The following is a 12,647-nucleotide window of genomic DNA, read 5'->3' as shown; positions in this document are numbered from 1 at the left end:
ACTGATAATGTACCAAATTTCGTTAACATTTGCTTACTAATTTAAAAGTTATAGCATGAAAACTATAACAAGCACAAAATTGTTAAGAGGTCGGTCCCAGGGACCAAGCCCATGCTGAAAGAGTTAACTGAGCAGAATTTATGACAAACCATAAATGGACCTTCCCAAATTTATGAACACTCGTCAGTCATGTACAATCTACAAATGTCATCGCTATTAATGCTCATGTATTTAAAGTAAATGCACTTTCATTAATAAGAATGCCATCACTCTGTCCAATGTTCAAGCTTTTTGTATCCACATGATGGAATTGATATATCAAATTTCATTTATAAAATCTGAAATAGAGAGTGATTATTTTAACTTTTATAAAGATGACTACTGTTTTCAATCAGAATACTACTTTTTTAACTTTTTATATATGATAACAAGACTGCATCAAGGCTCTCCCATTTGAATGATATACATACAAGTTCTTTTTTTCAACACTTTTCAAAAACAGACAAGTAAAAATTACAAACTTGTAAGTTGTTTTGAGAATCTACCTCACTGCATGTATATTGTTAGCAAATGTATGTTAGGGCAAACACTTTCAAATCCAAATTTGCAGACTGCACTAGCCAAAAATAAAAAAAACATCACATTACTGTTTTATTGATGATGTCATAATCAGAAATCACTGATTGCCAATTATTATAGCTCACAATCGACCCGATTCCGATTATGTACAGTAAAGCTGATGATGTCATCGTGTAGTATTGTTGACAGTTTAACTTTAAAAGTTATAATGACTACAGAGAATGTACTTTGAAGATTCATTTAAATTTAAAATGAAGTTACCAATAAATGTGCCATAAAAACAAAAATGGAGATTGACCTTGTGGCTAGTACATGCTCAATACATAATGTTAAGTGACCTTTGTGAGAGACTTACAAATTATTGAGGTTCGTTGCCTAAATTCATCATTTGCTTCAGCCATAAGTTCGAAGACTTTTGCTATCACTCTACACATTTTGAACTAAACCACTTTCTAAAACAAACGAAGTATTCTAACCAAAGGCCAAATAAAGTGACAGCATTTGAATCTTTTTGTTCGTGAAAAGTGGATCCTCAATCCAGTTGCCAAAATATATATTTATTAAATTGGCCTTATTAAAAAATGCTCCTAATTGTATTTTTATTGTGTACGTACTGACCAACTTTCCAACCTTAAAAAACAGAAATGACAACTTTAAATGCATTATGATAAAGAAGACCCACATTGTGCTGTTTGAATTATTTAAAATTTTATCACCTCCCTTCGTAACTCTTGTTTTTCAACCATTTGCTTTATACTCAAATAACCCAAAACATCTAGTTTTTCTCCTTCAGAAGCAATCCAACCAATCAGCAATCACATTCGTTGAGCCACAACTAACTTTAGGGTTACTTATGCATATACATAAGTAATGGGACTGTCAAATGATGAAATGAAATGTTCCATAGCTGTCCAATAGGTTAGTTATTTCTTAAATATTTGTATATACCTGTTTACCACATATAACTTGCAGTGACATGCACAATTCAAACAATTGACAAAACCCCCCTATTGGAAAGTAATTGACATTCCAAATTTCCAATTGCTCTGTTGTTTTGGAATACATGAACAATTAATTAAGTCACAATTGTAATCTATTCAAATACTGAAAAATACAATCAAAAGTATTCATATTTATACTTTGTTTTTGACCATAGAATATCTGGGATTGCTAACAGACGTACTTGTGGCCGATTGATGAATCGCTCCAAGTGTTGGACGTGAACAACAATAACATACACGAATATTCGGAATAGAAAATTGGCAATTTCAGTCTTAAAAACAAACAAATAAAAAAATACTGTATTACTTGCCATAGTTGGCATTTTTGAAAACTAGTTTAACATGTAACCCATGGGTTATTTGTATAAAAATATGGTAACGTGGAGGCAAATGCTGTATCATCCCTAGAACTTTTTGGGAAAAATTTGCAGAGATCTCTGGCAAGCACACACAGTGTGTTTTAGTTCTGTGCATAGGGCACTGTTATCGACTGTTTGCTAATGTACGGTGTGTAAAGAAATGAGTGTGCTTCCTGATGTGTGGAGCATTGTTTTTTAACCTTTCTTTTGTTCAGTGTATCAACTTATGTAAATAAATGAGAAACAGACAGATTGTTTAACTGATGATATTTTATTCTAAGATGAATGATGTTTTGTGTCAAAAGAAAAAGGAAAAAAGTATAGGGTCATGATTGTAAGCAAACTTACAAATTAGAAGATTGTTGCTGTGAATAAAGTGGACTGGGTGGTGCTTTTTTAATTTCTCAGCAATCGGTTTTCAGTGATCGGGAAATTTGACAAATTCTACAGATTCCAATTTTCGCACAATTATGCAATAATTGGCCAAATTCCGATTGCCTAACCAATTATCAGTAAAACACTGCATAATATAAAATAATAACTTTAAATGAACACAAAATAATGATTTAAAAACTGGAATAATAATGCAATTCTCATTTTGATCTTTCTGATACATTTTCTACATCTATTTTGTTACTTAATTAACCAGGCATAGCAAGAAAGTCCAGCCATGGGTTGCTATTATCCCCAACGTTAAAGAGGAACTACCTAACATGTGTGGCCTCTTTGACCTACTGCTGTCTGTACCAGCCAGTTCTGATGAGGCAGGGATTCAACAAGATGAAGAAGATCAAGACCAATTTGAAATCTTGTTCTGGAGCAGACAGGATCATTGATCAGCTTCTGGGCATGCTCCACTTGCCTTCAATAAGTGACTTTGATCCCATAACAGCTATCCAACTCTGGAACTCGGATCACTTCACACACAAGAAGACTAAATGCCAGCAGGGTCCAGATTGAGAAGCAGGTGCAGCAGAGTGACGAAGGAAGAATCCAAGAAATGGATTTTGGGACATCATCAGACACTGATACTAATGCATACTAGATTTCCTTTCACAATTTATTTTGATTTGGAAAGGACAATAATTTAGATCATTACCACCTGAGCCATTTTAGAGCTGTTTTCTATTTGTTGCTAGTTTGAGGATTTTGATTATTACAAATTCAATTTCATGAATGACTAATTAACAGCTGTTTCAGGATATGAAAGAACTGATTGCTATAAAGTTAGTATTAATGTAAATTGTATGATTTTTGCATCTCTCCATCAGATGTTTGACATTATATTGATAAATATGTGTCAGCTAGATGGTAATGGGTTATATGGGAACAAGAATAGATTACACTGACAGTGATGCAAAGATTTTCTTTCATTATTTATTTTGGTTAGGAAAGGACACTATATTAAAGGAAAACAAAAAGTTACTGTTCTACCATGTTTTAAAGAAAAAGTAAACATCATATATGGAATACAAATCATTTAAGTGGTGTGACAAAAATGAAATGGTTTGACTTGTGTTTTTTTTATGAAATATGAGTTCACAACAAAATAAATTGAGATATGTTGATATCTTTAGTTCCCTTTCAATTCACATAAAATTCGAATATATAATTCAGTGATTTTTTTATGATAACCTTCACTATAGAGTACATTTTACAATAAGCTATAGGGCTGGCCTTTAAAACTGCTTGTGGGCCCCTAAAAATGCATGTTTTTGATGCCTGTCTGGCTCCATAAAAAAAAAGTTAAGTATGAACCCTGCACTGCATTGGTTTATATCAAAAGTGTTATAGTGATTCTGAATATACAAGCTATTATATAACATTGTGACTTCATTTAAAACAGTTTTAATACTTACATTTACCCTTACCTCTATAGTTCATTAAGTACCCTACAATGCGGTTATTTAATGCAATGTTGGAATTATTTTTACATTTTCAACTAATTACAGAAAACAATGTGGCACCATATAAAATAAAGTGTTCATATTTATATTATTCTCTTACCTCTGTAGTTCATGTAGTCTTCCATGATTGTCATAAGTGTGGTCATCTGACAAAAAAGCAAAATTCTGTGGTTCATAGCATACAGCTTGGGAATGATACGATCAAGAAGTTCAAATTTTCCAGAAACCCTGTAGATGTCAGGTCTGAATGGAAGACATATGTAGTGTAAAATTAAACATACCCTTGCCCATAACTGTAGAATTTATTTATGATAAACAAACAATAAAATAACATAGTGCACTTTAAAATATCTTACAGTCAGTCAAACTTCACATTACTTTAAACTTTTACATACATTTATAATTTTAATTTCTAGACTATTTTGACAACACACCTAATAAATGTAACAGCAGTTGTAAATATTCTATTATCCCTTTAATGAGGTTCCTAGTGGTTCAGTTATTGAAATTCCAGGAGTTTTAAACAAATGCTTGAAAAACATAAAAAAAGAAGTAATTAGCCAATGCATCTCATACACCGCAAGAAGCCTATAATTGAAGATCACTTCTAATAATGTTCATGACCTAAGCCTTTAGCATTGTTTTAAGGTACCTACTCCTCAATTTAAAGCAGACTTTAAATCAGAAATATGCAAAATCATTCAAGCTATATGCATTTAATATCAAAGCTTAACCTCCCTTAATGGTATAAATTGTCTCACTTGCTCAGTTATAATTGGTTGTATACCATAATTATCTTCATAATTATATTTATGTCTACTCTAGTTTTAAAATTTTTTTCCAAATGAATAATATTGGCCTTATACGACACCTAGAATTACTTTCTGCCTTAAATATTGTGCACATACACACATATATATATATATTATTTCCCATTTAATTGTGTATATAAGTATTCAATGCATAAAGGCTCACAGTTTTCTTTTTTTTTCTATTAATTGTTTTGAGCAACAAAAATCTTTTTTTTTTCTTTAACTTGCTTTGACTTTCTTTTACTATATCTTTAACTAGTTTCACCAGTCCTTATAATCCTGTTTTCTCCAGCAAGTAACAATGTAGCTATTATTGATACAGGGCATAAATTCATACTTTTACCATCTTTACATTCTAATTTTATCATTATCAAGATATAAAAATGTGGTTGTATCTATAGTCATATATTAATACATTTGAATTAGCTACATACAAACAATTATCATTGAACATACTCTTGAAAAATAATTCTTTTAAAGTTTAAGTTTTTAAGGTGAAAAAGTTTGAGAAAAACTTGACTGAAAAATCAGCCAGACAGTTACAGCAGCTTTAAGTATGGCATCCAATATAATATTCAAAGAATGTAATCAAAATGCTTATTTAAAATACAGTTTTGACTAAATCAGAATATTTGAAAACTATTATATTTATACTGTTTTGTACATTAAACTACTTAATTTTAATTCATGTGTGTGTGTGTGTGTAGTAAAAACTTTAAGTATGAAGACTAAGTTTCAGTTATATTAACTAGTGTCAAAATATTTTAAAACTTCACTATCTGTGACAATACTTTATGATTTAGCAATTATGTGATGCAGCTTAATGTTTAAAAGAAAATAAATATATTATATATTTATAAATAAATTTATATACTGTCAGAAAAAAAAATTCTAGATGTGAATTTTTTAAAGATTATTAAATAACTAATAAATATTTTGTTTAAAACAATGAACTATGAAGGCGTATTCTTACAGTATAACGATAATTTTTTTAATATATCATGTTGATATTACGAGGTTAGCCTCTCAACGCTGGTCTCCCTTAATCTGTGGATTATTTAATTTATTTCCCATTTAATTGTGTATATCAGTATTCAATGCATAAAGGCTCACAGTTTTCTTTTTTATTATGACAGGGTGTTTTCTTGTGAAGGAATTTCAAAAGTTATGCATTACTGTCATACAATATCAGCCAAAAAAGATGACCTAAGAATCAGCTTTCAAATCTCTTTCAAGTGTTTAAGTTTAAATATCTTTCTTTTTTTATCAGTTACAAGATCTAGTGAGTAAAATCTTATATATTAAATAATTAATAAAAAAATCACAATAACTCATGTAATAACATTAATACTACTGTAACAAAACTATGTGTATATTATGTAGTCTCTCACTACAGAAAAAAATGTTTGTAACTATAACAAGTTTTCAACCTCACCAATAAAAATTTAGTTTAGTTTATCTTTAAAAATCTTATTCAAAAGAATGTTTATTGAATACTGTAATTTCCTGATAATTTCTAAAATTTAAAACATTTTATTATCATTGTACTGTTTCTATGTCACTAATTTTTATGAAAATCATAATATTATAATTTTCATGTAGCAACACCTGGCAACAATATATATTATATCAATGCTGTTTATATACACATTTCATGTAGCAACACCTGGCAACAATATATATTATATCAATGCTGTTTATATACACATTTCATGTAGCAACACCTGGCAACAATATATATTATATCAATGCTGTTTATATACACATTTCATGTAGCAACACCTGGCAACAATATATATTATATCAATGCTGTTTATATACACATTTCATGTGGTATTTTTATTTAACTCTCATTCTGGGAAACAGTGGAAACAACCTAAGTTCTTACGACTGTACATTTACAGCTATAAAGCTTGATAAAGGCATTCATACAAAACATAGGAAAAATAAACACAAGTTTTGAGGTAAATCATTTTTTTCCCTTAGTGATACTTAGTATATTTTTACCCATGTACTATTCCTCCAGAGATTCCTAAATGTTCTGCATAAGCTTCCTCAATATGCTGGAACATGAAGGGGTGGTTACAGATTTTCCTCAACTGCATTATTGTGTTCATTAAAGTCTTAGTTCCACCCTTACCCTAACAAAAAAAAATAGTAAGTTAAAAATTTGTAACCTCTGAAAACTGTAGGTATTACTTCGTTTATATTTAAAAATAACGACATGCAATTTAATACAAGAAGAATATAAAATACTTGATCACTTTACTAAGTATAAACAACTTCTCTTATATTACAGTATAAGAAAACAGCTCCAAATCAACACATCAAAACTAAATTTAAAAAGTAACATATCTATAGAGAAAATACATACTCAACATGCTCTATTTCTTTTCAAAAAGGTCAAACTTATCCTAACAAGTAACAAAAAGGTTACGAGGAAAAAACAAAAGCAACTGTGAAAATCAACTTGTGTCCCAGATGCACACATATGCTTATAAGCTTCCAACTACAACAAATAAGTATCCTGTCTGAGTTCAATAGTTTCTTACTAATGGCACTGTACATAAATAGATATAATTTGTCATGAAAAAAAAAGCTGTTCTCTTCTTTTTTGTAAAATACCACACGAAACCATGAAATCTTATTTGCATTAAATTACTGGTAAATTTGAACTTCTAATGAGTAAAATTAAGTCTGGAGAGGACAAATGTGTCACAGTAGTGACAAGTAAAGAGCCCAGTTCGTCATCAAATTGTTGAGGCAATTGGTGATCTGCTTCGGACAAAAGTTAAAGGGAAGAAAAGTATCATAAAATAGTAGTAAGAGTCAAATGAATCCGCAAAAATTGCGACCTGTTAAGAGAGATAACATGTTCGTACCTGGTACCCCATAGATCGAACAACGGATCCAACCTTTGAGTGTTCAAATATATATCATCCTGACAATGATACGCCAGGACATGTTGTTCATATAAACGTAATTGTGTTGCAAACCTCCCTGCATGCACAGCAATATCAGGAGAAGGAGGAAAAACTAAGTAATTCCCTTGAGAAGATTGGACAACAAAGCAGGGGTAGACTCAAAAGCAACTGGTTGCATTTCCAAAACTTCACAAACACGTGTAACTAACTGCAGAAAAAGGGGCAGAAGGTGACAGATCAAATGAGTCCTCAGGAGAGGAAGCTCTAGTGAGAGAAAATGCAGGAAACAGGGAGTTTAAATTCTCCCAGAATATCCTGTTTCAGAATGAAAATTCAAATCAGCACCTCCCGGCGAGATTCCCCACGGCTGCATGAAGAACTTGATCTCGCCCCGAATCAGGTCACGGACAGCTTCCATTGAGTGTGTCTCACCCCCTAACTGCTGACCACCACCAGACAACAAGCAGGGAATAGATGAAGGCTGAGTAGCCTCTGTGTTTGAAACTGTTACCTGGGAATTCATATCTTTTTTTTTCAATATATTTGTAGGAAACAAACAAAAACAAAATTCAAGGAAATATATTTCTGGGTAACAAAACAAAGAATTCCAGATTAGAAAACGAAAACTAAGAAAATGTAAATCACAAAACATCAGTCTGAATCCTTGCGCTTTGTTGAGAAAAAGTGATTTTATTGTGTACATACAGTGCTTATATACAGTACCTGCATAGAAGGCGTATGAGGGCCGGCGTAAAGTTTTGCAAATTAGATATTCCCTAGGGCAGTAGTGGAGTATATAAAGACTGGAGCAAGCAAACATAACGTTAAACGGCAAAGATGAAGATTGAGAAATTGCTGTTAGTGTCAGCAGAGGTTTTGGAAGGGATCTTTATTTTGGTCCATTACAACAAACTCATGACAGTAAAGAGATGAAATGAACATACTATGTCAAATGTAAATAAAGAAAAAGAAAAATAGGAAACAGTAATTAACCCTCTTGATATAGGTAGGTCAAAGTGCACATCACAACCTTTTATGGATTTATATTCAAAATTTGATTCAACTACTTTATTACCAATGTATATAAATAAACTTGACATGATAATATAGTTAATAAATATGATTTTAATATAGGTTTTAAGTTCTTAACTCTATAAGAAAATATTTAAAAAATCCTCAATCTCCCCTAATATGACAATTGTGACATTTCTCTAGCTCTTCCCCTTCTCTAATTTATTTACTACCCCTCTGAGTAGTACATAATTTAACATCACTTACTCATTATAATATAGATATTACTAAGGCAAAGTCTAATTTTTATAGACATAAAACTTATCCGTTTACAAAGCCATAAATTAGAAAATCAGACCTGTTTGCCACACCCACCTATCAAATCCTCTCTTTCATACATTATCAATAATTCTCTTTGATATTTTATATCATTTATAATCAACAGAAAGGCAAACTTTTAATCTATTGAATGATGTATAATGTTGTTGTTTCCAGTTCAGGATATTGTCAATTTTGTCTTCAGTTTATCTCGTGGTGTTGGGTTCGAGCAGCAAAGGGAACTAATATAAGCCCCTCATCTTAGAAAGCTAGTTAAATTATAGTAGTTATGTGACATTGTTTGCTTTGTGTGTGCTATCATTCCATGTTCTTAAGTAGATAAAAAGTATTTAGTGTACTAGTACCATCACTGTAAAAAAAAGTAGGCTTAAATTTCATTGGCAACTGGCAGCAAAAAAAACAAAACAAGGTCAATAGTATTATATTTCTTGATTTCCATGTATATTCTTTATTTATTGTTATAAGAGTAACTAAAACATAAAAATTAGAAACTCATTAGATTGGATAAGATAAGTTAAGGTAAGATAATGAAAAATAATAATCATAAAAATTGTTCACAAAGTATTCTCGCGAGTGGCTCATGCATTACATCATTCAATATGGTAAAATGAGCCAAGCATTCGCTGAGTAATTTACAACTTCTGTGACAGAAGTTAACATTTTCTTACACTGAAAATGTTTTTCCTATAGGTACTAAACTCCTCTCACCCAAAGCCATCTCGGTCTTGGTTTGCCCTCTAAAAATTGCTAAAAATTTTATTGCTAACAGTGTACCAGTCTCTTATACCCCTCCAATCTCTTGTGTTTCGTTTTGGGGACACCAAATAAATGGAGTAAAATCCTGGTTGACTGTGCACCACCCTTTCATTAACTCCTTTGTGTAGGAGGTCTCGAACAGACTCACCCAGACACCTGGAAAAGACGAGTCTGGGAAGTTGATAGAGGGTGGGGTGGGGTGTAATTGAAGGCAGAAACCTTCAGGTAGAACCCGTACAACCCACGGAACTGTCGTGAGGTGTAGCCAAAAAAAAGACACATAAACTGAACATACATAAAGAAAGTACTCATTACAACGAACTAACATAAAAATAACAAACCCGCAAAACAATGAAAATCACTCTGAAATCTAAAACAATAAGCAACTCTTAAAATACAAAACCACTAAAGGAACTTAGAAGATAAAAGACCCATAAGTATCAATCTTATAAGTCCACTCAAAGAACCAATAAGACTATGGACATGAAAGTAAAACCTACCCTGAAGAGCGTGAGAATAAAAAGGCATCCAGTTAACAATAACAAATGTTGACTAAAATCTAATCCCCAATTAGACGTGACTAGTAATAAAGAATAAAGAACTTACAAAATAAATAACATTAACAGGGAAAAGAAGTATAAATAATGAGCCAATAAACCCACAAAACTGACAGAAGTTACAATTACCCAAACAGTGTTTAACATTCAAAAACCATACATATACCGAAAATGAAACAAAAGAAAGTAATAAATAAACCCTAAATGCAAAGTTAAATGGAAGTAACTGAGATGGTAAAATAATTATAGAAATCTATCTTACCAAGTACTGAGCACAGACGACATGAAAGACCTAAATTATCATGTATGGTAATTAGGTCCATCCACATAAACTCACTAAACATGGGTATACCAACTGGGAGTGAGGAATACATGCTGAAAAACTTATAAAAATAGAGCAATACCTTTTTGTCTTTCTCTGACCCATCAGTCAGGAGTATACCCTTATTCTGCATATGTTGATATAGCAATCGTTGAAGTGAAGACATGTCACACTTAACAACATATTCAACCTATGAAAGTAGTTGTACGTTTTATTTATATTTAGTTGAATGTAATATGGTGTAATATGTGCCTTTTGAAATATTAGAAGTTGTAGTTGTATGTTTTATTTATGTTTAGTTGAATGTAATGTGGTGTAATATGTGCCTTTTGAAATATTAGAAGTTGTAGTTGTATGTTTTATTTATGTTTAGTTGAATGTAATATGGTGTAATATGTGCCTTTTGAAATATTAGAAGTTGTAGTTGTATGTTTTATTTATGTTTAGTTGAATATAAAATGGTGTATTTGAATAAGTATAAAAAAAGAAATGTTTGTGATTTTGAACTTCTAATATTTCAAAAGGCATGAATCCAAAGTGGTTGCAATTTTTCTCAAAGACTGCTAGTTAGTTTGAATGTTCTATATTGAATAACAATGTTGAATGTAAAACTTCTTGGTTTCAAGTAGTTGTTTAAAATTTTAAAGGATTGGTACAAATAAATTTTTGTAGGTTGTTTTTGCTTTTAAAATGCTGTTTCGTATTCTCAGTCTATACTATGATCAGAAGATTATAATATTTTTTAGCATCTCAACAACTATTAACACTCACCCACCCACCAGCTCATCTCTGCAAGATCATTCTATGAAATCAATACTTCACTAATGAACAAAACAAAACATGTGTACCTTTGAGTAATGTCTAGCAAGTGTGGCTTGATATAGCAAGTTAAAATGCTCAATCTGTAAGAAGCTCATGTATAACTGGCCTTAAACTTTCAGATGTGGAGACTTTTTAGTCAAATAACTAAAATACTTTAGCGGAACTGATATATTCCAAGAGTAATAAACTGATGAATATGAAGAAAATAAAACTGCAAATACTTCCTAAACAGATGTTCTCAACTCAGCTTCATGATAATAAATTAATACAATTCATACCAAAATAAATAAACTATAGCTATATCAAGGAATGAAACTACAAGTTCCTTAACATTATAGAAAAAAAAAATTGGCTATTCTTGATGGTATATATTTTTACACTGAATAACAAGTTATACTTAAAACATCATTATTAACCAAAACTTATGAATTGTTTACTGGTTTTTGTATTTATACATATAATATACACACACACACACACACAAATACATGCATATACACAGAATATACAAAAAAGTTTTCCTGTTATTTTTCAGTGGATAAATAAATTCCCAAGCTAACTCAACAAAACACTATTTCCAAACATGAATAATTATAATTTTCATTTTATTGTTTATTTTATCATACTGAAGTACTTCACTTTTTTTTTTTGCACATCAAACTGCTTTTTCTTTTCCAATGCTATAAATGTACACTTGTGCACTTGTTATCAATCATGTAGGAACATTTTTAATCTCTTTCAAAAAAGTTTGACGAGAAAAGAACTTACTTTAATATTGTTTAAAATAAATTAAGATACACAATACCCATATAGTGGGAAACAGATTAATAAGAACAGTCCTTGAATATTTGTAAAACTAGTAATATTTCTTAAGAAAATATATGAATAAACTTTTCGGTGGTCAGACTAAGTGCATGTGGTGCATCAATACTGATATGTACTAGGGTATAAAAAAGATTCACTGCAAATCCAATATCTGATTCTGATATTAACTCTTGTAACTTGTGTTTATTTTTTGTCAAAGAATAAAATTACACAAAAAACATTTAATTTCACAAAAATAATTCAAAATACTTTAAAATAAATAATGTATATTAGAGATCTACAATATTCTTCTGATATATATACAGCGTGGTCACAAGTAAATACACACCACATGAATTGATATATTTATAATTTAATTAATATCTAGTAGATCTTTCTTTCGCTTCGTGGAGTTTGTTGATCCTTTGGGGCAACGTGAGAATCATCTCGTCAA

At 30.8% G+C, this 12,647-nt stretch overlaps 1 protein-coding gene across 6 annotated transcripts in view; it reads right to left on the bottom strand.

Moving 5' to 3' along the window:
- The window catches only part of LOC106470064 (transcription activator BRG1-like), a 101,758-nt gene that overhangs the window by 32,205 nt on the left and 56,906 nt on the right, over nucleotides 1-12,647 (bottom strand). For all 6 annotated transcript variants that reach the window (XM_013930591.1, XM_013930613.1, XM_013930598.1 and 3 more), the window contains exons 20-22: nucleotides 10,650-10,757; nucleotides 6,666-6,799; nucleotides 3,947-4,089 (exon numbers count right to left, since the gene is read on the bottom strand). In XM_013930591.1, the coding sequence (XP_013786045.1) occupies nucleotides 3,947-4,089; nucleotides 6,666-6,799; nucleotides 10,650-10,757 (385 nt within the window). The remainder of the gene's footprint in view (nucleotides 1-3,946; nucleotides 4,090-6,665; nucleotides 6,800-10,649; nucleotides 10,758-12,647) is intronic.

The sequence above is a fragment of the Limulus polyphemus genome, unplaced genomic scaffold, assembly GCF_000517525.1.
Source record: "Limulus polyphemus unplaced genomic scaffold, Limulus_polyphemus-2.1.2 Scaffold101, whole genome shotgun sequence".
Taxonomy (NCBI): domain Eukaryota; kingdom Metazoa; phylum Arthropoda; class Merostomata; order Xiphosura; family Limulidae; genus Limulus; species Limulus polyphemus.
Note: the sequence above shows the minus strand (reverse complement) of the source record. Positions and strands in the feature narration are given on the sequence as shown.